Consider the following 27,496-nt stretch of genomic DNA (forward strand, 5'->3'; position numbering starts at 1 on the left):
GATCTGATTGGAGATATCGTAGCTTTATTCCCGCCTCCCCCCAGAGGCTTAACCAATGAGAAGTTGGTCCAGGCGTTTGTACCGCCCCCTTCCGCCGCGGGCGGTGTTTCCTTTCGATTGGTGCAGGGGAGGGCGTCCCTCTGACGTCATCGCCCGCCCACCCCGCGGGAGCGCGTGGAGGCCGGGGGTGTGGGCGGGGGCGTGTCACCAGACGCCGGCTCGCGGGCCGCTGCCATTGGCCGGCGCGGCGCGTCACGTGGCGGCCGCGGCGTGTGGCGCGAAGGCGGAAGCGCCCCGTGTCGGTGCCTCGCGGCGGAAGTGCCGCCATTTGCCGGCGTGTGTGAGGAGCGGGCGGGACGATGCCGGGGGCGCGGCGGTCGCTGGCCTCCCCGGTGGTGAGCGGCGTCCTCTGCCCCTGCGGCTCCCTGCGGGCCGCCGGCGCGGCGCCCGGCGCGGGGACGGAGGGCAGCGGCGGCGGGAGCGCTGGTCCCTGCGGGCGGGCTCTGTGCGAGGCTTCCGAGCAGGACCGGCGGCTCCGCGCCCTCTTCCAGAAGCTCGACGTGAACCGCGACGGCGCGCTCTGCATCCACGACCTGGCCGTGGGCCTGGGCCGCCTCGGGCTGCACCGCACCGAGCTGGACCTGCTGGTGAGAGCGGGGGCGGCTCGGGGGGCTGGGCCGGCCGTTCCCGGGGGACGTGGCGCCGCAGAACCTTCGGCTGCCGGGCCCGGGGAGGGGACCCGCCTCGGCGCGGCGGGTGCGCGCCTGTTGCTCCCCAGCGCTGGCACCCGGGGGCTTTCCTGCTCTCCCGTTTAGCCAGGAGGACCCGGGTGAGAACAGGCGGGAGGCAGCGCTGCTCCGCGGGTCTGGGCGTTTCTAGGAACCGCCCTGCTGGTGAGAACACTAAACCCTGAGGAATCAAACTTGATTAACTGAGAAATTTAAGTTTAAAACTTGTTGCTCAGACAGGAAAAACCGTAAAAGAAAATCTGCTTTCTGAGGGCTGGGAAGCTTGCCTGCTTACTTACATCTATAAAACTTATTGGAAGGGATGGGGCGGTCAGGTTGTTGTGCGGTTTTAATCGCGTCATTGTGTTTCCTCACATTAGTCTGTTTGGCACCGTGTTGCTACTCGAGTTTCTTGGCCGCGGTGGCTGATCCATGACAAATTAACTTGTCTATTTTAAGGGGTTTGAAATATCTTAAAATGTAGGAAGGCTGCTGTGTTTGCAGAGTTTGCACATGGAGTTCACAAAATGCGCAGCGCAGTGACTTTCTGCTTCAGTCCTGGGTGCTGAGCCCCTTCATGATCACACTGCTCTTTGGGTGACAATGTGAGGCTCCAAAGTTCAACGTGATGTTGCTCTGTTTAACTGTAATTAGCGTAATTTACATCGGTATAAATCAGAGTAATGGCCTTGTCCTCAGTGCACAGTTTGACCCTGCCTAGTCTCTTGTATTTTACACGCAGGACCGTAAAACAGGCAGAGTATCTCGGGAGGAGAGCAGATAACCACATGGGTGCAGGCAGGATGTGCCATCTCAGAGTTCCTCAGTCCTGCAGGAAGGAAGGAAGAGGAGTTGAAGGATAAATTCTGAGTCACTGAAAAGACACCCAAGCCAAGCGACAGTCTTGCCTCTCTCCCTTTTCGGCGAGTGGTGCCCCCGTTTGTTTGAGTTCTCTAATTGCCTGTGTCCATCCTTTCCAGAGCTGCTAATTCTTTTCTAACTCTTTAACCCCCAGCACCTTACCTTCTAGCGTTTATTTTTAGTTGGCGTATTGCTTGCTGCTGTAAAATATGAGAATTCTTTGGCAGCGTGAGGATCGTGTGAGGGGTTTGGTTGTGCTCTTTCTAAAAATAACGTTAGCGCTGTGGTAATTTTCTGCAGTGTGCTTTTCGGTAATGAAATGTGATTATACCACATAAATCACTTGTGCGTGCCCCGTGAAATGCTGACCTGCCGCCACCCGTGGGTGCCGGATCCTTTACCTCTGGCAGGTGTCTCTCAGCCACCAGAATGTTCTGTTCTTCGCCTGCACACCTGCCTTGGTTTGCATTCCCTTGTTTTCCTGGGCATGCAATTCAGTCCAGCCTGACACTCTCCAGGCTGAGAGGATGCACTGTGAAACAAAGCGTGTTTTTACTTCTCTGCATATAGTTTCTTTGCTGTTCTGCTGGGACAGGAACTGTTCTGTTGAAGGGAAGCGCTGTGTGGGTGCTGCTTAACAATCCTGTCTGTCTGCTGAAGCCCTTGTCTGTCACAATTGTTCCTTCTCTTCCCCTACACAGGAAGCGGCTGGTCGGATGAGCAGAGTTTGCGAAGCGTTGTTGGTATTGCAGAGCATCTCTTAAAAGTGGCCGTTAAGAACAAGGATGCAGAATTCAAAACTCTGACGTTCCATTTAAACACGTGGGAACAGTCCTCGGAGAGCTGGCTAGAAAACTTCCGCGTTGTGTCATTTTTAGGAAAACTTCCTGTTTCCCAGGCCGTTCTATTAATAAGACATTCTTTTTTTTGCCCTATCCTTTGCTAATAATGGCTCCTTGACGCTTGAGATAACTAACGTGAAGTCAAACTCAAAGTGCTTAAGTGTCAAGACGAAAACCTTTTTGATGTATCGGACGTGATGTTTTGGAGACTGATTTAGGCATAAATCACATGGATTGTGATTAGTAAATTACTTTGTGGCTATGGTGCATTGTATTTTTCCTTCCCTGAAGTGGTACATTTGATACGGGTGTTACCTCCTAATGTTTGGGCGGCAGACGGAAAAAATATTAGAGGTTATCGGCAATCTGAGCTGCGAGTTGCCAGTCTCTTTGCGTCAGTAGGCTAAAAGTCCTTGTGGTAACAAGAATAGTTTTGGACTGCAACTCGAAACAAAAGAGAACAATATTTTGACTGCTTCAAGGCTTGAGAGTTCTGAGATAAAACCCTTCGTAGCGTTCTTGGAAAATTGCTGCCTTTGGTTTTCGAGGTGGCCTTCTGTGCTGGGGGAGAGAAGGGCTTGTACTCAGATGTCTTTTGAGGTGGAATTTGCTTGTGTAAACAATGCATATTTTTTTAACCCATGCTGTGATCTTTAAACCATTTGACCAGTACAGTGTGCCAGATCGGGGAGGCTTTTAAAGAATTGCTTGTTTGTGCTGCTCAGCACGAAGCAGTTCACACACTTTACTTGAGTGCGAAAGTGATAGATACCCATATGAAGGATTTTTTTAAAGGCTTTAATATCCTCTTGTGTAAAGGGGTGGTCTTTCACTGCTAAATTACATCTACCCCTGGAACAGTCAATCTTGTGTTGCTCCTACTTTCTGACTTCGCTCATGAAAATATTTATATAGACTTATGGAACTGGAAATCTGCACTCAATGGAAATATGGGTAGTTGAACCAGAACTTTGTTTTCTACTTTGTATCTGGAGATGCTGGATTGTTGAAAGGATGTATAATGGTGGTATTTGTGTATTTGTTAGTATAACTGTTTTCCTACTGATCCTGATTAACTGCAGGGCTGGAGGCTATTCTAAAACCTCACCTGCTGAAGTTCCAGACAGTTTGAGCTGGTGGAATTCACCCCAGCTGCCTAGAGACAGACTGAATTGCTGAACTTTGTTTGCAGCTGCCTCTTCCAGACTAATTCTCTCGGCTTTAAGAAGCAGAGCAAACATAACCCTTGTCTGTTTTCAGTTAAACTGTCCAGGTGCCTCGGCTGTAGGGACGGTGTCCTCCTTGGCATGAAGATGTTTTCTTCTCCCACGTTCATATATGTGACCGCCTATTGCTGCCTTGCTGTCAGCTTCCCCATGTGACACTGAATCAGCTGGAATCTCCACGTTTGCTTCCGTCATCTCTTTCTTAGGTCTCTTTGGTCTCCACGTTCGGGCTCTCCAAACTCCCACACCAGTTCTGTTACTCAGTTTTCACATGCAGCGAAGCAGCGTGACTGCTCTGCTGCAGCGTTCTGTTTGCTTCAGGCCTCTCCTCCAAATGCCTTCGCTTTTTAGGTGCCTCTCTGGACTCTTCCAGCTGTCAGAGAATGCTGTATCCGTGCTGTTTGGGGATAGCTCATCAATTAGCTCTTTCGCAAGTGGCTCCATGGATGGATTGAGAAAATCCTTCTATTGTGGCAGTTGCAATCATAAGACAGTTTAATCTTATTTCCGATCAATACTTTATCTTCTGTCACAACATCCTTTAATTCTTTCTTTCAGACTCTTTATTTCTGTAACTATTTTATTCTCCGAGACTTTTGGATACTCTGTATTATACTGTGTATAATGTACTGAAATTCTCAGCAACCGTTAAGGAGCAGAGGAAGCAGGGAATCTTTTCTGTGTGATGCTTTCACCTGTTTTCCATTCACAGTCATCTGGCAAAGGAGGACCTGAGTGTTTATTGCACTGCAGAAGTCTGTTTACGATAAAAAGAGCAAAATCCGGTATTGGTCTGTAATCTAGACTGAATTCTGTCTCCCAGCCTGTACGCATTTGGATACAACATCTTCATGGTTTGTGTGTCTTGAATCTTGCTGGGGCAATGGTGGAGCTTGTAGCCAGGCCTTCGTAATTCATCACGAAGGGTTGAGCAACACAGGTCGTATCAAACAAATGAAGCAGTGTTACGGTTGGAAATTCCAGTTAATGCGCTTCCTTCTGTTGAAAGGTATTTGCCAACAGCTTCCCAACCACCCATCTCCTGGCTAATCCCAAAGGACAAACATGGATACTCTGAATGGTTCAACACAATGTGAAACTGCTTTCAGTAACTTGTTAAGTAACTCCACATGTTTGTGTAAAATGTGCATTAGAACAGCAAGCAAAAAAGGTCGTATTTGTTGGGTCTGTAGGGGTGGAGGCCTGTTCTTGAGCTGTGTAGGTGATGAGCTGTGTGGTTTGCTGAAGACCTGTTCTCATGCACTCGGGAAACCTGATGCAAGAGCAGAACTGTAGGTCAGTGATGTAGTTGTAGATAAAGCCTTGGAGTCTGCGGTAAGTGGATGAGTTGGTGTGAATTCTGGGTTCTGCTCCCTTCTCTTAGGCATGCTGAAAACTCAAATGAACTCTTTGTAATCAATCAAACGAGTTCTTGACAGCTGCCACAAAGACTTTGGAGAAGAAATACAAGGATTGGCTTTGGCACAAGCGAACTGCTCAGCGCCGTGTCGGTTATTAATAGACTTGGCCAGCGGCCTCCTGAAGCGAGAGCTTTGGGCTGTGACAAAGAGTGTCAGGGCAGACGGGCTGGCACGCTGGCGATTGTCACCCCGGCTGGTCCCAGAGGTCCTGCGGGGACGGATGCTGGAGACCAGCGGCTCTCGCACCGGAATGGTGAAAGTCTTTACTTGAACTTGGTCTCGGGTCACCAGCCACGCCTCAGCGTGATTAATGTGTTAAACTGGCCGTGCATGTCCACACTATGTTCAAAGGGATGGATTGGAAGCAAGTGTTTAGGTGCAAATATATATGAGAAACTCACTCTTGCGTAAGTTTACCTTGCATATAAACAAACAATGGTAGATGAGGCAAGTGTTGCTGTATGTTTGTGTATGTACAAGACTGGGTATATAATTTTTGAGAGATACAATCTCGGAATGTTCTTCCAGGATCGTTTTTTTGCCCTACCTTGCAGCAAATTGGAGAAGCCTGGTGCTTCTCAGGTTTATTTAGCTGAGACCTTTGTCCTGTTTGCAGAGCGATAATGACCGAAGGTAGCGACTGACCTTTGGGAGACAGAGACGCAATGTCGACTTGAGCATATCAGTTTTAACGTTGACGTTCTGTGTGAGTCTCTCTTGCAGAAACGCGTCCTGCGTGTCGCTGGCGTGGCCTCGCAGCGTTGGTTCCTGATGGATGGTGTGTATTCTGAACTCTGTCATGAAGTGAGTTCTGTGGGATCCCTGAGTCAAACGAAACAACAGAACTCATCCAAAGCATCTGATTGTGCCTGCGTAGAATATGCAGCAGGATTTTGGTCTTTCAACACGTTCTGTGGGGTTTTATTTAGTGACAAGGGCTGGATGCCTCAGAAAGTAGTGGAAAATATCTCGTTCTCATCTGAGGCATTGGATTATTAGTCAGCTCAAGGAGGGGAAAAAATGAAATTACTGAGATAAGGGCAGATAAAAAACCAACAGGACTTCAGTATACTTGTTGTTTCTTTTTATTTCTTTATAAAGAAGCAAAACCAGCCATGGGTCTAGCTGACTAGAGAGCAGAATCCTTAAATGGTTGACCTGCTAACAAGATGACATCAAGCCCATAAAAAAGACATGGTTTCCTGTTCGAGAGCCCTACAAAATGGTGACACTGCAGTTCTGTGCTCTCTGTTGCATATATTATAACGTGAAATGGTGTTGGGAGGAGGAGAAGTGGGAGGGATTTTTTTTCTTTCAGACCTACTTGTAGCAAATGGTAAATGAGCCTTTGTTCTTGTTCATGTCCTGTCGCTATATTTGTCCCTTTGAATGTGGGACATGAGCTCACTTCAGTGATGCCCCAGACTTTGTCTCGGGTGGAGAAGCGGAGCTGAGATAACTAATGTCAATGTAGAAACTCAACGGAGATGTCTCAGTTTTTTCCAAGTTAGGTGCAGCGAGCCGCAGGGACGTTTCTGGCAGTTCAAGTGGCTTACGGTGGAGAATTCCGCTGTAAGAGAAATTGTTGAAATTTTTCAATCATGAGTTCCTCGGAAAGGCAAAGCTGTTTGGTATGTAGATCCACATTGTTTAGCCGAAGCAGAGCAGGGGCTGTACGAACGTGAGCCTGGGCCGGGCTGCCCGAGGCCATAGTTCCTCACAAGCTATTTTCCTGGTTCACTTTCTAGTGCAGCGAGAAGCTGACTTTCTAATGTTCGAGTGCTAAGGATGCCCTTTCCCTTGGTCAGTCCCCAGTTCTTCATGTGATACTGTACGACCTCGGTGGAACTCGCTGTTCTGGACGATGGCCGCATGTTTCCCCCCTTCTGAGCCATCTCTCTCTCTATCTGTATTTGGCGCTGGCCCCTGGTTGCCTTAATATATCAACTAGAATAGCTAATCGCTTGTGCCAGGGTTCCTATAGCGAGGTGACCTGGGTTTCTTTGTAGTGTTCGCTGAACTGTGCTTTGTTACCTTAATATATTAATGTAGTTGAATGTTTAAGCATCAGTGGCTAAGATGTTTAGATTTTATGGCGTGGTTCAAGAAACACCGTGCAGGGTTAACTTTGGCTTTTTGAAAAGTAGGAAGTATTAATGTTTTCCTCTTTCAGAAATTACATTTGAAAGGATAAGGGGTGGCTGAAAGAGTGGCAGTGCCCTGTCTGGGTGGCACACACGTGGGCACCGCTCCTTTTCTGGGGTGCGTCCAGGAGAGCTCCCAAAGGGGACGGGTGAGTCACGGCCAGTTCTTGCAGGGTCACCTAAGGGACTAGAGACATCGACCGCAGTGGCAGCTCTGGAGGAGGAGGATAAGGGTCATTGTTCCGAGCACAGCTCCCTTCCCTCTGCCCCCCTTTCTTTTCACCCTCCTTCCTGCATTTTTTACGTGTTAGCTAGTTGTCTGGTGACGAGGCTCAGACTCTTGCTGGAAAACGCTGTGCATTTACTCAAAAGTCTCCAAAAAGGCATCTGAAAGCAAATGGTCTGAGTCTGAATTTCTGCCCAGTACTACCAGGCTGGAAAGGGCAAGTGCCTGTTGGAAAACTGGGATTTCAAACTGAGCAGGTACCAAGATGTGGCCTGAAGAGGACACGAGATGCCTTGGGTTTGTGGCTTAGAACAGAACCTCCCTCTGACAGCTTGTAGTACTGAGGAAAATATTGTTTCAATTAAGCAAAACACGTCACTCTCTTGCTCTTTCCTTTCTCCTTTGTCTCCGTTTGGATAGATTACACGACTTCATTGTCGGCTTCTCCTCCAGCTATCTAATGACTACCCATTTTGGTGGTGTCAGACGCTGGGGCCAGCTGCCACAGGCGCCCTCTGTCCCCAGCGACTGGTGTGGTGGCCGAGAGCCAGTGTCAGGTCAGTCCTGAGGCTTTTCTGCCTGGAAAAGCCTGGGCTTGTTTCATGGAAACAGCTGGAACTGGAGGACTGACCATCAGCTAATGAAGCTGAGGTTGAGAAAGCTCTTGCCGTCCAGCCTAGGTGTTTGTTCATGATTTCTAGAAAAGTAAATTTTTGTTCCTCGCCTGTTCCTTTGTGTCACAGTTCAGCCCAGACTCACAGCATTTATTGCATCTTTTCTTATGTGTGAATGATTGGCTTTGTGGTGGTGGTGGTAGGGTAATACTTCCCCAGAAATTCCCTGTAGGAGAGCAGTTGTCTTGCCTCTGGCTATAATCATCTTGCTGTTACTAGGTTTATTATTCTGACCTAATAAAATTCCCCACTTGGTTAAAGAAATGCCTTTTTTTTTCCCCCTAAATATGATTAGAAAAATCTGTCTGTTCTCAAGGAGCTGTGTGGATTTGTGTGGCAGCACAATTCCTCTGAGGTTTCCTTCAGCGTGGACAAAGGCCAAGGAAGCATTGCTGAGTTTCTGCTTTAATTGCACCCCAGGCATGTAATTTCTTGCACAAATTATTATTTTACTACGCAATCTCTGCCTGAACAAAGGAAGATGGGGTCCCTGCTGTGCATACACCACTAAAGCTAAGACTATGCTGAGAAACTAAGAAATAGTGTCAAGTAACATCAGCTGATTTAATGGGTCCTTGCGAGCAGCAGCCCAGCATTAAGTGACCACTGGGGACAAACCCCAAGTGCCGCTCAGGTGCTTTGCTGTCTGTATCGTGACCCGTAGCTCTGTGGGCAGCAGGGCCCGTCTGCCCACGCCACAGGCAGCTCTGCTGCCCTTTCCACAGGCACTCGGGCGTTTTTGGACCTTGTCCATGAGTACCCTCAGCTGGTTAGCCTGGCAGAAAGCTCTGTAATTTTTGGCTGGGTCAACGAGGCTGTTGGAGGAGCATGGTAAGGACGGAGCTGATGTGTGGGACGACCTCTTAGCGGCAGCGAGCTCCGGATCAGTGCGCTGCTTCTTGTGAAACCACAGCCTGGGGCTAAGAGAAGCTGTTTTGGAAGAACTGTGCCCAGTTCAGAAAATCTGCTTTGTTCCTTCTCTGGCTTGAGAGCATTAGAACCTTTCAGATGTCAGCTTAAAGGATCTGAATCACTCTGTTTGAGAAAGTAGTTTAACTTTTGTGCTTGTAGTTGTGATGACTGGCAATAGCTCAAGGTAATCGAGACATGACAACTAGTCCTCGCTTTCTTCTACCTGAGCTTCTACTCCATCCCAATGAGAACTGGACTGTGCCATTCCGCAGAGAGGGCCAGGGCTTTCCCCGCGCCCTCGCCCCAGCATCACTGCCCTTGAATTTTGTAGATTTCTCTGTTTTGTCACATTTTCGTGTGTATCGACTTTTAAGGTAAAAAAACTTTGTTGCATACTATATGTAGACCTTATGATTAAACAGCATTTTTTTCCTCTTAAGTAAGTCTGAAGAGTATTTGCGGAAGAATTCTTTAATGTGATGTCTTCTTTGTGCTTGTCTCTCACTTTTTCCATTACTCAGGTTGGTTAGAGGAATTCAACGTTAACAAGTTCCCGAAAGTGTGATGTTTTGTGTTCTTCCTCTAAAATTTATTTGTGAATTGGCTACTGAAAGCTTGGAGTTCTTGCAGGTTTTGGATTGTGTTATTCTATCTAATATCTGTAAAACAAAAGTATCCTACAGTCTTGTCGCTCTGAAGAGTTAAAAAGCGGAAGACTTAGGTCCTCTGCTCGCTGTGCACCTCGCTGTGCTACTGTGGGTAGGGAGCCTTGGTGATGGAAACTGTGATCCGTACTTACTTATTCTTTGTGTTAAAAAAACCAAACTCTTCTCTTACAGAAAAGTCATAATCCTTTGGAAAGCGAGGCACGCAGTGCCCTCTGTCTGTAGATGCAAAAGGCAAGAATCTAGGACCACAAAGTAAGTTGTTGATACTTCAAAGTGGAAAATAAGCCCTTTTTGTCTCCAGGCTGCTGATGTGCTGCCAGGTGTGGGCTGCTCCCTTCACCAAGGTGGGGTGACTTTTCTGGGGGTGACCTCGCCAGGACACCAACAGCCCCAGCTTTAGAGCCAGGGCTACGAGTAATTGCTGCTGTGGTAGCAGAGGGAAACATGGCATTTCTTGTAAAAATTCAAGGAATGTCATGTGTTTTGTGTTTATATGTTGATACAAACGTATAGTCCTGCTCTGGCTCAACCTGCAGCTTGGCTAATTCTGCACTTGAGTGTACAGTTAAAGGCTCCTTCAGCACAAGGACTCACCGGCAATAGTGTAACTGCAGCGTATTAGTTCTTGCATAGCCGAACAGCCATAAATGCTGTGCGAGTGTGTTGCTGTGTTGTGCTGAAAGCCAAACGGCAGAAGCACAATGCAGCACCAAAGAGCTGTTTGTAATGACGGATGAGACTATAATAGACCAGGGAGAGAGGGTGCAGTGAGAGGTTAATTCAGCCGTGGCTGGGAAAAGCCGGAGAACCATCTGCCGCTCAGACAAAGAGCTGCGGCCGAAGCCGCCGAGCCTCAGAAGCGGGTCTGTACGCTCCTCGGACGACCCTGTGCTGCTGAATTGCTGTGGTTCTGCTCTCCGGATTGCCGCCCCCCCGCCCGTACCTGCCCGCGGAGCCGGCAGCGCGCTTGTGTGCCGTGTCCCGCGCGCCCCCGCCGGCTGCGCGCGCTGCCGGCCCCGGAGCACCGCGGCGCTGGGAGCGAGGATTGGCTGGGCGCTGCTGCAGTGGGGATGCAGGCTGGGTGTGCAGCCTCGGCTGCTCCTGCGAGGTGCTGGGAGGATGAGCCGGGACGCGCGGGTTAATTGGCAGCTCTGAGAAGCTTCTCTCGGAGAGGGTTCATTTTTAGCTTTCCTCTTAAGCGTGGCGTCTCGGCTTCTCTGTCCAAGCAGTCTCCAAAGCTCAGCGTCTTGGCTTTGCCGTGCCAGGGGGCTTGTGCTTTTGTCTATTGCCATCAGATTTCTGAGGCTCTGGTACAATGAGCTGCTTGTCAGGCCAGGCACGACTGCAGTAGCAGCGATTTCAAAAGGCAGGAAGCATCCGCAGGAGCGGTCTGTAAAGAATCCGATCCCGTGGAGTCGCTGGGTTGAACCTCCTGCTGCCTGCCGTGCCGATTCCCGTTTTTGGGGGTGCTTGGTAGTGCAGTCACATCATCCTTGGCAGCGGGCAGCTCCGAGCGCGCAGGGTTTCCCTGCCTGGGACGCTCGCTGGAGCAGCGATGCTGCAGACCCTTTGGCATTTTCTGTCTAGCTTCCTTCCCAGGGCCATATGCCAAGGTCCTGCAGATGAAAAAGAGGATGAGCCCAGAAACACCAGCCCACTTCCAGGCCCCGGGGAGAAAGGGCCAAAGATGTTGGGGAAGCCACAGGACAGAGGGACTGATCCCACTGAAAGGAGACCAACTATCCTACTGGTGGTTGGACCCGCAGAGCATTTTCCAAAGGTAACGGGATATCCAGGGGCCTGAGGAGGGGTTGGCGCACATGGCAGCGGAGCGTGGGGTCTGTGGGAGTCAGGGGTGTTGCAGGTGGAGTGTGTGAGTAGATGGGGGTGTCTGTGCGTGTATTTGGGGAGGGGGGAGAGGAACAGGAGAAGGGAGCAGCGTCCAATGCGTGTTCTTGCTGAAGGGACCCATGGGGTGACTGTGAAGAGGTGATCTAACCTTTCAGACATGATGTTCTAAGGGGGGAAAAACACTGTGTAGGGGCAAAGGGGAACACGGGGGTCTCGAATGTTCCTGGGCAACTTGTAAGAAGCGTGACTGAGGGGGCAGGGAATGATAATGCAGATTCATTGTGAGTCCTACCCTTGCACTTGGGACTGGCAAAGGATCAAATAGATCCAAAAACATTCTGGAGTCAGTCTCTGGTAATTCGGCAAGCCTCTGGAAATGCTAGCCTTTTTTGAGCAAATGAGTAACTGGCTGTATGATTTGAATGGCACAGCCCGGAGGAGAGGAAAGCCTGTCCCTGGGGAGCGGGTGGCACAAGGGAGAGACTAAAACCTGCTTGAGGGTGGGAACTTCCCTGGGGGTGGGAGAGCGGGGAGGTGGTGGGTGCGCACAATTGGCGGAGAATAAGTGGTGAAGCTTTGTCTGGGGGGAGGCGAACAAAAGCCGCTTAGTTTAGTGCCTGGGCTTCTAGCACAGTGCTGGCTGACTGCAATCAGTTCATTTTTGATGGGGAGGGAACGCTGTCTGGAACGCTGAGGATGGTGCAGTTAAAACCAAGGGTGTGACACGGGATTAGGGGAGAAGGAGTTGGGCACAACCCCTGTGAGTGCTGGGAGTTTGGGCTGATACTGAAGGGCTGCAGCAGGGGCAGGGCTGCCTGACTTGCAGGGTACGGCGAATCGGGCATGGTTGTTGCTGTCAGCTTTCTCGTTAAAATGGAGAACAGACAGGTTCAAGTTGTAAAGGGGACGAATATCTTTGCTGCTGCCGTTTTGAATGGAAATGGGCAAAGTGACATTTTGCATCCCGGGGAGCAGAAGCCACTCCCTGCTTGAACCAGACTGGAAAATCTGCAGGGACTTTTGCCTTCATCTGTATCTTTAGCAGTTAGCACTGTGCATCCTCTTCAAAGAGAGGAGTGTGCGCATTTTGAGAAGAGGAGGACTTCTGTGCACAGAGGTTGAAGAAGGACAGAGGCTCAGAACTGAAGGAGGTTGTGATGAAAACCTTGAAAAGCGTAGGACTGAAAATCTCTGGTGTCTTCCAGGGAACAATGGTCCCTCAGTCAGGGTGAGTCCGTCTGTTTGCACCTGCAAATGAAGCTTTCTCTGAGAGCTGATACCAATCTCCTCTTTCCTGTGTGACCCTGGGAAGTTTTGCTACGTGAGAACCCTAAAATTGGCTAATGGAGAAATACCTAGAGGATAAAGGTGTGGTAAAATTGAGTTACTGCAGCTTAGGATGTAACTGCCCATCTGCTAGGAGGTTGTGACTGTGTAATTTTAGCCTGCCCTGATTGTAAAGTAAAACGCAGCATAAAGCTCCTCAGTTGAGGATTATGCAGATATGTTTTACCTTGCGGTCCAGGCCGGCTAATACTGCATCCAGCCGTCGTGGCTTGGCTGGTGGACAGTAACTTGTTAAGCTGCAATGACTTGTTTGTGCTTGATCAGATATCTGTGTTCTAATTAGCTGTCTGAAGGAGAAGTGTTGCAAAAAGTCTCCTACAGCCTTTGGGATAGATTATAAACCCATGTGAGCAACTGGTATTATTTGGTGTTTAAAGAAAATGCGGGGGACACATGGCTTTTGTTCTCTGCCACTGAATGTCTGTGACCTTGGGAGAAGTCTCTTGACTGGTATAGCACTTTGTGTTGTAAAAAAGCCTATAACTACATATCTGCTGAAAACACACAAAATATCATGCACAGTATTTAGGTTACTATAAGGAATTTGCATGTATCAATAAATTGCACATGAGTTAGTTCCTAGACCTGGCTCTTCGATCTTCACATTGCAGTTGGTGTGTTTCTGCTCCAACGCTGGCTTGACGGTAACGATTTCAACCAGAAGCTGTTATATGGGAGAAAATACTGCTTGCAAAGGTGATGTGTTGGCCCCTGGGTGTGTTTACACAGGAAAGAGGTATGATCTGCCCCTGATGTCACCATCTGGACTTGTAACTTTGGATCTGTGTGTCGTCAGTGGGAAAGGTCACCTTTCCTGGTTGCCTTTGTGACAAATATGTGGTGATGTCTCTGGTCTCTGTCCTTCCCCTTGCACAGCCTTGGCTGGCTGCAGCTTTCCTCTGCTGGGGTCTCTTAAATGATTAACTTCCCTCCTTCGTACACTTTACACTCTGTGCTTTGTGGGGACCTTCTGTACTGTACAATTAATTATAAGCTCGTTTCTAGAAATTAAAAAATACCAAGTCAGCAGGACCTAGTGAAAACTTTGAGCAATAGGGGTTCTTTCTCCAGCTCATGGTGTACATGCCCAGAAAGCTGTTTTGCCTGTGAAGGAAGATGTTAGTTATGTGGCTGTGCTGCTCACTGGCACTTGATATTTTTAGAGACTTTTTTTTTAGCAGAATAAATTCAAAATTAAACAGCATACTTTCCTGCTCCTTGTATGGCTGCATCCTCCCATCCTTTGGGAGGTACCTTCTGGAATGTAGTAAACCAGTGATGAAACAGATTCTTAGAAGAGTACAAATGACTTGGAAAGGTTAGCGTTGGAATGGCGGAGTGTTGAAACTGGTAACTCGTGCAGCATTTGAATAAGAACCAAATCCTATGAATAAAAAGGACAGTGAGTTTGCAGATTCGTTGATGGCAAGAAAAGAAAACCTTCTGTGGAAGGAAGATGTGCCCAGCTGGTGCTTCCTTCAGCAGAGGAGGGTGTTAGCTGGGCTGGCTTCACGTCAACCCAAAACGTGTAGGTCCAGCTCTGGCTTTGTCAGCAGAATTGGTGGATGGAAGAACCATCAGGGAGGAGTGACTTTAAAGGACTGACTGGATTTGGAGCTCCGTGCCCTGTCCTCAGTGTGATCATCAATAAGCAGTGCTAGTGAGGGCTGGGGTATCCATAGCTCGGTCTGAAGCCCTGGGGGCTACAGCCCACTGCTTGGGACTGGCTTTGTGTGCCCAGCCTTGGCTGGTGACCCTGTACTGGTTGTGTTCCAGCAGCTCTGGAGAGCTGTCTGGCTTTTGAGTACTTCCAGGATTACCCAGGGTTCTTTTAGGTGAAATCTAAATACTTGTTAATGCCCCTTTAAGTTCTCTTTGTCATTATAACCAGAATTGCTGGTATAAACTTCATTCATAATCTGTCTCTCCTTCTTAGCTTGCTGTCCTGTAATTAACACCCTGCTTAAAATCAGCTTTCTTAACCTCATTACCTTTCTCCTTTCCTCTGACGTAGTTAGTAGGGCTTTTTTCCTAAAATGTGCAGATTTTGCCTTTTGTCTTTAGCTGCCAACTCTACAGAGTTTATTAGGAAAATCTGCATCATGTTGGCATAGCAACCAAGCTGCCAAGCGGCTAGAATAGTGATGCTTGGCAACTCGTGGGAAGGACTACGGGGGATCTTAAGGGCTCGGTGGGGCAAATCTGAGTTAAATTTGTTCCCTTGCTACCTGGAGCTGGGGGAGCTGCTCGCGGTGGCCAGGCTGCCAAAGGCATTTGCTTTTGGCCAGCGGTGGGTCGCATTGGGGTGCTGTTTGCCGTGAGAATCGGCTCGGTGGGAAGGCTGGGCCGTGCTGTTGGTGTGCATGTGGTGAGCTGCTGCAGCTGATCTTTAAGAGGATCTGGAGCCCCTGAGAAGATCCAGTTTTCGTGCGGAGAGACGTCAGCGGGGAGTAGGTTAAGCCTGGTTAGGTAACGTGGCAGCAGTGCCATGGTAGGTGAGGTGACGGGAGAGCTAGAGAGCCGCTGTAGGTCACGATTCTCAAGGGTACCGAGTTGCTGTGAGTCGTGATCTATTAAGCTTTTTTTTAAAAAAAAAAAACCTCAAAATAAAACCTCAGATTGAATATTCCCAAGTTGTGTGAATGACGTGCAGCTCCACAAACAGCTTATTACAGACCTTGGCTTTTCTTTTAATCTAAAGAACAAAATACCACGGGAAGGATGTAAAGGCCCCTTGTGCATTAGGATGTGAGGAGAGGAGCGCTTATTGGACTTTGCACTGGCTGGGCAGTCTGTTTAAACAGAGCAAACACAAGAAAATATTGCTGTGTCCGCGGTGGTGGGGAAAGCTGTTAGCTGGGCTGGCTTAAACCAGTTGAGCAAACACGCGTTACTTCAAGTGCAGACAGGATTACAGTGTTATGGTTATTGGCTGTGGGCTTGTGCATCATCCTTATGCGATAGCTTCTCTTTGACAAACATCAAGACCATAACTTTATTTTAAAATTCGTGTTAGCAGTCAGTAATTCTGTACCAAGCAGTATTGTTACCTGCTACAGTTCTGTGGCATTCTCGCTGTAGATCTTAGTGTCATCCCATACATCAAACTCCACTAAATGCTCAGAAGGCTGTAATTATTTCTGCATTAAATGATGCATGTGCCACCCTCCCTCTTCAGCCTGGCTTGCTCTTGATGAAAGGTCAGGAACTCGCTTACAAAGCGGTTAAATTGTAAATGGTGGAAACTGGTGTTCTGCCCTGGCCACTTCTCGTTATAGCACATATCCGACTGCGATGTTTAATTGTAGTTGGGAGAGGAGGAAGAAGTAGTAAGTGGTTGTAATTGCGGCGTGGATGCTTAGCTAGGAGGCTTTGAAGCAGCTGGGTCTGTCTTGAAGCCTGCCCTTGATTTTGGTGGTTTTCTGGTTACCCGGCACAATGGCAGATATTCTCTACGGGCTTTATTGCTGCCAATATTGGTAACTGAGTGATGCAGAGCTCTTGGTATGCACGGGCTGCCTGCTCTGGCTGGCACAAGTGTTTTCGGGAGAACTTGCAACCGAAGCAAATCAACTCAACCTTATAAAAGTGGAATTTTGAGGCTTTTGCTAAAGCTGGGTATCCCAAATGTATGAAAGCAGTAAGTGGCAGGCATCCTGCTCTTACTCTGTTCTAGAGGAATAATTTTGGGAAGAGGAAGACAGGGAAAGTCCTCCTGTGTTGTACGGTGGGAGAGGGTATGAGCAAGAGTGGTCCCTCCTGCCCTGCCTGTGTTAATCCCTGGAGGGGCGAGCGCAGGACCAGAAAGGACCGGTCGGATGTAAGGATCAGCAAGTGAGCGTCTTGAATGTTGGCCAAAGCCTCTTGAGGTTAACAAAGGCATCCGGTAAGAGTTAAATTGTGATGAGCATGATGTAAGGTGGGAGAGCGCTGGTGTTGAGCAATGGGAGGCGGCTCAGCCTCCTCCCCAGCATGGGAGGGACTGTTCAGCCACCGCTTCCCTTTTTAGCAGAAGGGCAGGGCTTGCACAGCCAATCCCACCCCAGCCGGCTGCGCTCATCGGCATGTGTCATGAGACTTGCTGGCATTTCCTTTCCACTACGCACTGAAATTAGCTGACGGGAATCATTCAGTCTCGCTTCGCTTCCCGCTCTGAGCAGGGCAGGCTCAGAAAGATGCTCTGCCTCTGCCTCTATGTGCCGGTGCTCGGGGAGTCGCAGACCGAGTTTGAGTACTTTGAGTCGAAGGGGCTGCCGGCTGAACTCAAGTCTATCTTCCGACTCAGCCTCTTCATTCCTTCCCAGGAGTTTTCCACCTACCGCCAGTGGAAACAGGTACGGCCCCGAGAGGGGGATGAAGGGAGTGAGGTGTTTGGGGGTGTCTCAGCACCCCAAGTGTCTGGTTGGAAAGGGAGAAGTTCATGACGGTTCTGTTGTCGTAGCTGGGTACAGCGTGGGCATGTTTCTCTTGCCCCTTGGCAGGGATTGCTGAAGCAGTGTGGAGTGGAATGTTTTCTTTTTGATTCTTCTAGTTTGAATTGGACAAGATCTCGATGCCTCTAAGATTGTTGGTTTGATTCAAGTTAAATAGAAAGAGGGGTTTTCCCAACTATAAATTGCTCTGCTTTAATTGGTCTGCTCAAATCCAGCGTTTCACATCCTCTTCCTTTTCCTCCTTCTTATACCTTTCCGCCTGCCCCGCTCCCACTGGGAGGTGCGTAAGGTACCGCCAGCTCATGCTGCTCTGGCGCCGGTGAATGTGCCAGGGATGTGCCGCGAGCTGGGGAGCGGCTCAGCGGCCGCGGAGCTTGTGCAAGAGCGTTTCCCTTCGCTGCAGCTGGGAGATGCACTGAATCCGCGGAGCGCTGCGTCCGACCCGGTCACAGACCTTGCTTTCGGCTCACTGCGGCTGCGGTGGTGTCATGACCAGGCTGTGAACAACCCAGACAGCCGATTATTAACCAGGAAAGTTGGAAGGGCTTTTCATACCTTTGTGCAGGCACGTGGATGAGGCATGTAGCAGGCTTTACGATGTGTAGGTCCCTAAACGTGCTGCAGGATAGCGAGTTATACAGGTGACCATAGGAACACCTGTAGCCAGCGTAGCCGTTAATAAGCAGTTCTGTCTGTGGATTTCACACTTGGTGTTGAAGGCAGAGACCTGCAGGCAGATATTTGTTCGTATCTCTGGAGGAGCTGCCGGCAGCTTGGCTTTCTCACCCTCCACACATGTGTTGTGGGCGGTCGACAGGCCTGCAGCGATTTTGCTGTGTGATGGTGGAGGCAGAAGGCTGGCGGAGCGAGGCGGCTTCCATAACCTGCTGTCTCCGATCGCTCAGTGCAGTCTCTGCGGTCGTTAGGGGTGAGAATAGGAGCAGTTGCCTCTGAATTCCTGGTGCCTGTCATCTGGCCGGGGGTTGCCGGCCCAGGGAAGCCCTGATTCAGCTGTTCAAGGCCAATCTGCTGACAGGCGGGGGGGTGTCGGTCTATCTATAGCCTACAAGTTGAGTGTGGGGTCATATCTGAACTTTACAACAGTCATATGATAAATTGCAGGTTAAGAATACTGGGCACGCCTCAAAGGTCAGAGAATCTGGGGCAGCACTTTCTTATTTAAGGCTCATAAGGATTATTCCTAATCGTTTTATGGCACTAGGGCTTAAGTGACAGGGCTTGGAGAGGTGAGAGAGAAAATTTTAATAGTTAAGTATTTAGATAGCTTTGAAACAAAGCCTTGAGGCTTATGAAGGGCACTGGTGCTCATAGGCTGAGGAAATCTCACAATAAGCTTGGGTTTGCCTGTTACCTTTGAAACCTAAATATTGAGCAAAATATTGGTGAGGAAGGTTAGCCTGGTGTTTGATCTCGGCTCCGAGCTTCCTTAATAACCCACCTGCTGTTCACATGAATGTTACAAGAATCAAAACACAAATATAGGTGATGCAGTAGACTGAATCACACCTCATTTAGTGGCGCTCACTTATTCATGTCGAAAAAGACTTGTAGGCTGTCAAAGACAAGTGACCGGGCGAGAAGGGGAATGGGAACTCCCTGAGCCACATTCTTGCAGGCTGGAGATCACCTCTCCTGTCAACAAGTAGCCATGTGCCCTTAGATTGGACAGTCCGTCTGCTCCTGCCTCATGCTGGAGTGAGTTAATTAGTCATTTACCTTGTCCTAGATGTCTGGCACAGAGTCTGATCTTGATTTTAGCTTTGTCCTACTAAGAACCTTTTCTTGTTCTATATGCATCTCATGGAAACTTGGGTAATTAAAGCACATAGCTCCAGGGTGCCTAAACCAGTTCATAGGGGTTTTTATCTTTGGCTGTGTCCATTAGAGTTGGACAGGCTTTTTCTGGTTGGAGTTAGTTATTGCCAGAGGGAGTTTACTTCACTAAGGATCGTAGTAAGCATGAAATTCCTTCTCCCGTTCAGGTTTTTTTTATTACCTGAAGTTTTGTAATTCACTTTTTATGGAAATCTGTTGCCTCATGAGGTTCAAGAACCTCAGCAAGGGCTGTGTAAGGTGTTAATCGAGATACAGGACTGAGATTAGACACACGATACTAGCAGAATATCCCTGATAAAAGCATGAGGCATTTCATCTGCGTAAGTAACTTCAGGAGACAGTTGCCTGGAATCAGGTGACTGTACACTGATGCTTTGCTCAGATTTCTTTGAGGAATTATCATAATTCTGTCAGCTGCTTTCTGGAGGAAAACTCACGTAGGAAATGATATTTAAATATGGTAGAAGGGAGAGATCTGTCTGAATAAACAAAGGAACTCATGTTTTTCCTTTGTTTTCTGAACAGAAAATTGTGAAGGCTGGAGATAAGGACCTGGATGGACAGCTGGACTTTGAGGAATTCGTTCACTATCTCCAAGATCATGAAAAGAAGCTGAGACTGGTCTTCAAGAGTCTGGATAAGAAGAATGATGGTAAACACCTTTCTCATGCTCATGAATAGACTACTGCATGCATCAGCTTGCAATACGTATGCTTGAGCTCACTGGCTTGTCTTTGCAGGCCGTATTGATGCCCAGGAGATTGTACAGTCTCTTCGGGACCTGGGAGTCAAGATCTCTGAAGAGCAGGCTGAGAAAATACTGAAGAGGTGAGGATTCGGCTAATTCTTCCATTTTACTGTTGAGGGTCATAGAAGGAAGCATAGGGACGTGGAACCCATCTCCTTTCTGCCCTGTGCACACTTTCCAGACATTTCAGCTCCTCGCTTTTGCCTGTTTCTCTTCATTTTGCCTTTTTTTTTTATCCCGTGGACTGACATTGATGTTGTGATACATCATGGAGCGTTACTGTCAGAATCTCTTACCTTGCTGACCTGTTGTGGGGAATTGCTTGTCCCTGAGCTTGTTTGCATCCCTGTCTGATTGTCCTGCTTCCCTGAGCTTGCTGCTTTGGAGAGGGACTGTGCCGTTGCCCTTGGGAAATGCCGAGTGCTTTATGCGTGTGGCACTAACATGTTAACAACCACTTATTTGTGCTGTTTTTTCCTCTTTCTTTCCTCTGCTACCTTCCCTCTGTCTGTTTGCCTGTGTGTCAGAATAAGGACGGGACACTTCTGGGGTCCTGTCACCTAGTAAGTATTATTTTCCCTTCAGTGTCAGTGATGTTGGCCAGAGTTTGGTAGGAGGGGGTGCAAGAACTCCTGTGCTTTAGTTAAAGGGGAAAGAGAGTTGGGGGGAAAAAGGGAGCCCACTTCCACCTCTCTGCAGTCTTTGAATGGTTTCCCTAGCTTTGTCTTGTGTCTCTTTAGAAGTCTTTTAGTAGTTGCTTTGCAAAGCTTTTTTTGGTGTAGGCCTTGAATAATCAAAAGGAAGGGGAGGAGGAATTTGTCATCCAGTGGGAGTCTGTACTCATCTAATGATAAATCTTATTTAGCATGGATAAAAATGGGACGATGACGATTGATTGGAACGAGTGGCGAGACTATCACCTGCTGCACCCTGTGGAGAACATTCCTGAAATCATCCTGTACTGGAAGCACTCTACGGTAAGAAATGATTCCTCTGCAACAGGTCTTCATCTTTCTCCAGCTTCTCAGTCAGAGTCCTGACCCCCAGGAGCTGCTATCGGCAGTCCCCATCTTTCTTTTCAAGGTTCAATAGCTGCCTTGTAGCCCTAGACGCCCAATCGCTTCCTGTCCTTTTATCTTTTATCACTGGCACAGCTTCCGAAGCCTCTGGCACAGGTGATAACAACTGCACATTCTGCAAGAAGATGAGGGCGTTTGCCTGGCTTACACCTCTGAGAGCTCATAGCAGTGGCCAGTCCCTGCTGGTTCAGAACCTGTTAAGACTAGAAACCGATTTGACAGGCAGATCTCCTTCCTGGAGATATTTCTGTGCGTGTAAATAGCATGTAACGAGATTAAACTGGCTGCCAGCTTGGAAGGTTCCAGAGAGGTCCAGCTTTTTCGCCATGCAGCTGCTCGCAGTTGGTCATTTTGTTCCTTACTACGATCCGCAGTATTTTAATGCAGAGAAATGTTCAGCAGTCACCAGCTTCTTGGTCAGAAATCTCTGAATTTGAAGGTTCCCCTGTGATGTGCTATAGCAGTTAAATGCTGATCTGGAATAAGAATATCCCATATTTCAACACTTAGAACTGATAAAGAGCAATAAAACTTTGGCAAGATCACCAGCTGATGAAACATTTCTCGACACCTTATGCTTTTGCAGATCTTTGATGTAGGAGAGAATCTGACCGTCCCTGATGAGTTCACAGTGGAAGAGAGGCAGACAGGGATGTGGTGGAGACATCTGGTTGCAGGTGGAGGTGCAGGTGCCGTGTCCAGAACCTGTACAGCTCCCTTGGACCGCTTGAAAGTGCTTATGCAGGTATGATGGAGCAGTTCCCGTTTGTCTGAATTCCTGGGCAGATTCCTTTTCTACTCTTGGGTGCTTAGGACGTGATCATGTTCATCAGCACAGTACAGTACTCTGGCCAGGATTTATTTCCTTGCTCTTATATTGCTAATTTTGAAAGCATTTTGGATTATTTGAATGATGAAAGTCATGTTAAAAAAGTTATTCTTCGTTGACTAGAAAAAATACAGAAAATCTTGTGGGAGATAGACCAGTGAAAACTGTAAATAGAGAGCGTTGAGCACTGGAAAACTTGGGTTTTGGTGAAACAGGTTCAAGTCTTGTGTTCCCATGAGAGATCCCGAGGCCATGAGGGTTGAAGTGGTTGTGATGGTCAGCTGACAGAGCTCGTTCTCCGTATAAGTATTATCAGTGTTAGAAAAACTTGATTTTAGCCTGCTTTGTGACCATACCTGCTGGAGCCAGCTGAGGAGGCTATCCTGGGTAGCCAATCCTACACTGGGTATGGGAGCTGCCTGTTTAACCTTTCCTCCCATTCCAGAGGAACATATTGATTAGATTCATTAGTTAACAGTAGACCGTGCAAAAAAAAAATTGCCTTCCTATTGTAGACGTTATCTGCAAGGGATTAAAGCCTTGGCAATTTTCTGGGTAAACAGAAAAGTGCCCTTTTGTCCCTGGATTACAGAAAAACGTAGCGCTGTCGTAATCAGGACTGGAACTAATCCAGGCTCGCTCTCTCTCCCAGGTTCATGCCTCCCGCAGTAACAACATGTGCATCATTGGCGGTTTTACTCAAATGATCCGAGAAGGTGGACCAAGGTCACTGTGGCGAGGGAATGGCATCAACGTGTTGAAGATTGCACCGGAATCTGCCATTAAGTTCATGGCCTATGAGCAGGTGGGTTGAAAGGCACAAATTCAGCTGCAGAAGGACAAGCTGAAAAAAAGAAGGTGGCTGAGATAAGTCAGCGAAGCTCAATGTCTGTTTTGGCTTCTACAGATCAAGCGGTTCATTGGTACTGACCAGGAAATGCTGAGGATCCATGAGCGGCTGGTGGCTGGTTCTCTGGCTGGGGCCATTGCACAGAGCAGCATCTACCCGATGGAGGTGAGGCGGGCGGCTGACACCGGGCCAAGAGGGGTCACGGCGAGGTGCTGAGTTGGGAAAATGTGGGTGGAACACAAGATCTATGATAGCTTAATTAATGAGTTCTCAGAGATGATATCGGGTAATATAGCTTGCATGATACTTGCTGTAGTCCTGACCGTCATGCTGATAAGAGTGATGTTGTCTCTACATTTTTCTCATATTGATTCTTCTGGAGGCGTTCATGGTGTTTATTCTTGTTTTCTAGGTTCTGAAAACACGGATGGCTCTAAGAAAGACAGGGCAATATTCAGGCATGTTGGATTGTGCCAAAAACATCCTTTCGAAGGAAGGAATTGCCGCGTTCTACAAAGGCTACATCCCCAACATGCTGGGCATCATTCCGTATGCTGGTATTGACCTGGCAGTCTATGAGGTATGAAGCCTTTAACCTTGTGTAGGGCTGTGCTGCTTGTGTAGCTTTGTCACTGCCAGACATATCAGTTACTGCAGGAGTTTAAACAACTTTTCAAAGCTTTCCCCATCAGCCTTACGGGCCACAGATAGACTTCTGGTCAAAGTGACCTTAAAGATCATCCAGTAGTGGTTTTTCTTTCCTAGTCAACATGATGCATGGTCCTTTGGTTCTTTTTTTAATGAGAAAATTGCAGCAGAAAATGAAAGAAGGGCTTTACCCCAGGCACTGCAGTATCTCAAAACATGTGAGAGGCCTGGTGCTTCTGGCTGAAATTGTACATACCTTTCTGGGCCTTTAGATCATTTTATGTAATGTGATATTATTTTGATTGCCTCTTCACTGCTGACATCTGCCTTGTTCCTTCCAGACACTGAAAAATACCTGGTTGCAACGCTACGCTGTCAACAGCGCTGACCCCGGAGTCTTTGTCCTGCTGGCTTGTGGCACAATCTCCAGTACCTGTGGACAGCTTGCCAGTTACCCGCTGGCTCTCGTGAGGACACGCATGCAGGCCCAAGGTGAGAGGAGCTGGGGACGGTGGGAGCTCCTGTCACGGTCTCTGAGTGGGGTGAAGGTCCTCTGGTGTAAACATTGCGACAACAGCCTCAACTGGCCCATGCAGCTGGGCAGCAGGTCATTTGCCGTGCTGGAAGTGGCCAGTGGACTTCGTGCTGCCCTTTGCGTCTGGGGCCAAACGTCTCCAGGACACAGGTTCTGTTTTGCTCAGATCAGGAGTTTTGGGCTAAGGGCGTCTGGAGAAAATGGCTGTGACGTGCAGCACAACTGTGGCTTACTGAGAAGTTAGATGGTGTCCCCTGTGAAGGACCTTTGCTCTGTGAACATCCACGGGAAGCACGTGAATCAGAGCTGCTCTGTGAGACAGGTGTTACCCTGAAGTGTTTTCACTATGTAGGCTGCGTTATTTATTGTGGCTTCCTCTATTGCAGCTTCAGTGGAAGGTGCTCCTGAAGTGACGATGAGGGGACTGTTCAAACACATTCTGAAGACAGAGGGAGCGTTTGGTCTTTACCGAGGTCTGGCGCCGAACTTCATGAAGGTGATTCCAGCCGTGAGCATCAGCTACGTGGTTTATGAAAACCTGAAGATGACTCTGGGCGTGCAGTCACGGTGACCACGAGATGCCGAGGACTTTGAACTCTGAAATCTTGGGGTGCGATCCCAAGACGTATAACCATCTCTCATTCTGTGAATGTGTTGACACTAAGCTGACTAAGCAAAGCTGTGAAATCTCAGATAGTTTGTGAGTCAGTAAGGGGGAGGGGAGGATCTGGCGTCCTTTGCCATCTTGCTACTCAGCAGTCCACACAGACCATCACGTGGTCCTTTCTGTTGGGCCTTTTGGGCAACCAGGAGGTGAACTCCTGGGAGAATCTTAAGGTGCAAATTGTTGAGGTCAGTTCCCAGCAGTACGGCAGAGTAGCAAAGATTTGGGTGACAGGTCCGCTTTCAGCGTATTGCGCGTACAGAGCTGTTTGCCCGCAGATGAGCACCTTCTGACTTGCTGAAAGAGCTTCTTTTTCCATTCAGAGAGCTTCTTTTTCCATTCAGTTGTTCAACTTCCTACCTGTTGTTTAAATTTGTACAAACCTTGTGTAGGAGCTGCTGCCACACTGGGCTTGTCATGATGTTTACATATATTCCTTTGGGTAGGAGACGTTCATGTTCTGCTTCCAAGACTTGACATGAAGTGTAACTTTGAACTATACTGGTTTTGAGGGCTGGTGGACAGTGGTTTATCCAGTCAGGCTGAAGGTTACTTAGGCCAGCCTGATGAAGAATTAGGATTATTTATTTTTTTTTATAGGTTTAAGTGTGTCTCATAAATCGACTAACAAGATGCACTTACTAACAGAAGCAGCAGCCGCGAGCCTGCATGCCTGTATCCTTTGCATGCCGGGTTTGGCTTGTCTTACGCTCAGCAGGGGCTTGGGAAGGGGAAGGCAGGAGTGCCCTGGGTGGCCTGGCACCTCGATGCATGGCTTTAGTGAACAACAGACAATACTTCACAGCTCCTGCGCAGTTGTGCTCCCAGCACGACACGAGAGCCCCTGTGCAGCGCTGCATGGAACCTCTGAATTCCATTCTGCCTGGTGCCAAGGACAGCTGGTGGCCCTTTTCCAAACCCCGTGCCTACGCTGCTATCTATCTCTTTAGACCTCTTTGTAGAGTGACGTTCGGGTTTGCATTTGCAGGATGGAGTCCCCAAGTCAGGAGTACGTCTGCTGTGGGAAGGGGGGTGAGGGAGAGCGGCTGGTTGTCACTGGGAGAGGTGAGCTCTCGGTCCTGAAGACGTGCTTGCTTTTCTTTCCAAGGGTGCTTTTCACAAGGCTAAGGGAAAGAGATGGCTTTAAATTTCTCTGACTGCATTACGGGCTACTTTAGTTGATAGGATCTGGCTTCTGAGGCCTGGGAGATCCTCACCGAACTTTTCATTTTGGGCAAAATGGACCAGCGTTGCATTCCACTGTTTTACTGCTTAAAGCATATTTATTTTGTATTTATTTGAACAGAGTTATGTCAGACTATTTTTATAGACTTGTTTAAATATTGTTACTGTGCTTGTGTTTCTCCTGTTCTCAAAAGTTCTCTATTTGTTCTCTCACATCGCACAGCTGAGCCGTGGGGAGGGATGCTAGAGCCGCTTGCCTGCCTTCCCCTTGGGGCTTGAGCTGCCTTCCCCATGTCTGGGGTTGTTGCTGGAAAACCTCAGCCCAGAGAAATTCTGTAGCAAGAAGCCATAGGAGAGAAGGGAGCTGGTGAGGAAGCAGGACCTTGGGAGGAGGGGAGAGGGCGCGCTGTGAGGCTCGCCTTGTTTTGGAATTGCCTCTGTGCGTGGTGAAAGGGTTTTGGGTGGACGGCTGAAGTTGGGAAGTAGAAGGTGTGTGTATGTTGGGTGTCACAGCGGCTAATTGAGGGAGATCGTGGGGAATTTGTAAGGTAAGGGGGGAGGGGAGAAATCTCAGGGACTGAAGACAACACAAGTTTCCAGAGAGATGGAAGGAGAATTGCACTTGGACACAAGCTGCTGCCGTTGTGCTTTGAGGCTGAAGCAGCAGCCGCTGCTGCGGAGCCGGTTGCTCTTCACAGGCACCGTGAAGCGTGTGAGAAGCTGGAAAAGGATTTGCCTGCTCTCAGCAGCTGCTTTTTTCTGACAGAATTGGGTGGTTCATGGAGAGTCTTCCAGGTGAGGCTCTGCCTTGACCACCCAGTGCTGTCAGTACTTACCACGTGGAAATCTCACCGATCTGAATTAAAGATATGATTTTTTCCACCCCCCCTTCTTGAGACCTGTTGTATATTCTGCAGTGGCTCCTTCCTACCAGTGTGGCCTAGTGAGAATACAAATATCAGAATGCAAAAATCAATGCAAAATGACAACCATCTTTGTAGCTGTAACCACAAATTGTTATAATGCAAATCTAACTTGGATTCTTCATGTAGGGAACAGTCTGCTAATAAAGGTCTGTCAAAGAGAAACCACGTGTCCACATCTGTTTCTTGATATGGTTTATTGATGGTGTTGGTGGCCAGACTCTTCCTGGGATGGCTCTCACCAAGGTTGCTGACACTGGGAAGGATCCTCCCTATGAGGACTTGGGAGAACAGAATTCTTCTTAAAGGCAAAACCAGCAAACGGGAGCTCGAGGGTGATGGTGGTGGTGATGGGTCAGGGGTGTCCAGGCACTGCTGACCTGAGTGCTGCTGGACTTCAGTCATCTCTGCAGCGTCCGTAACTGTGCAGAGAAATGGTTTTCCCAGAAGAGCTGGAAATTCTGCAGTCCAAAAGGCTTTGGCATGATTCTTTCTTAAATAAAACCCCGACCAGGAGCTATCTTTGTAAGTCATTCAGGAGCCATCACTGGTAGGGCAAGCGGCCTCCGATTTGGGTAACGAAGCTTGCTGCAGGGGCCAGCCTGGCTTTGTTGGTTCCTTATGTCTCTGACTGTAATTCAGGGCTTTTATTCAGCTATAAATCTACTCGTAAAGTCTGGGTCCCTGTAATCTGAGCTGCTGCTTTCCGGCGGTGTCAGCTTTGGCCAGCTGAGACGCTTATCACGCTCGAGGCCGCAGGTGGTGTCCCATCTCCTGCCCTTTAACCACCTCGCTCCTGGGGGTGGGGGTTACGTTTCCTCTCACAAGCTGATAAGATGCCTGTG

The 27,496-nt window shown here is 48.5% G+C and overlaps 1 protein-coding gene across 1 annotated transcript; it reads left to right on the forward strand.

The window, feature by feature from the left end:
* The first annotated feature begins 40 nt into the window (after positions 1–40).
* SLC25A25 (solute carrier family 25 member 25) lies at positions 41–26,816 on the forward strand. Its single transcript, XM_065035909.1, is given in 13 exon segments — positions 41–148; positions 151–346; positions 349–647; positions 19,716–19,842; positions 19,931–20,018; positions 20,466–20,501; positions 20,804–20,915; positions 21,604–21,762; positions 22,499–22,651; positions 22,754–22,861; positions 23,109–23,276; positions 23,686–23,836; positions 24,266–26,816. Coding segments are annotated over 13 exon segments (1,875 nt in total). The 5' UTR covers positions 41–55; the 3' UTR covers positions 24,451–26,816.
* Positions 26,817–27,496: the final 680 nt, after the last annotated feature.

This window comes from Columba livia, chromosome 19, assembly GCF_036013475.1.
Source record: "Columba livia isolate bColLiv1 breed racing homer chromosome 19, bColLiv1.pat.W.v2, whole genome shotgun sequence".
NCBI classification, from domain to species: domain Eukaryota; kingdom Metazoa; phylum Chordata; class Aves; order Columbiformes; family Columbidae; genus Columba; species Columba livia.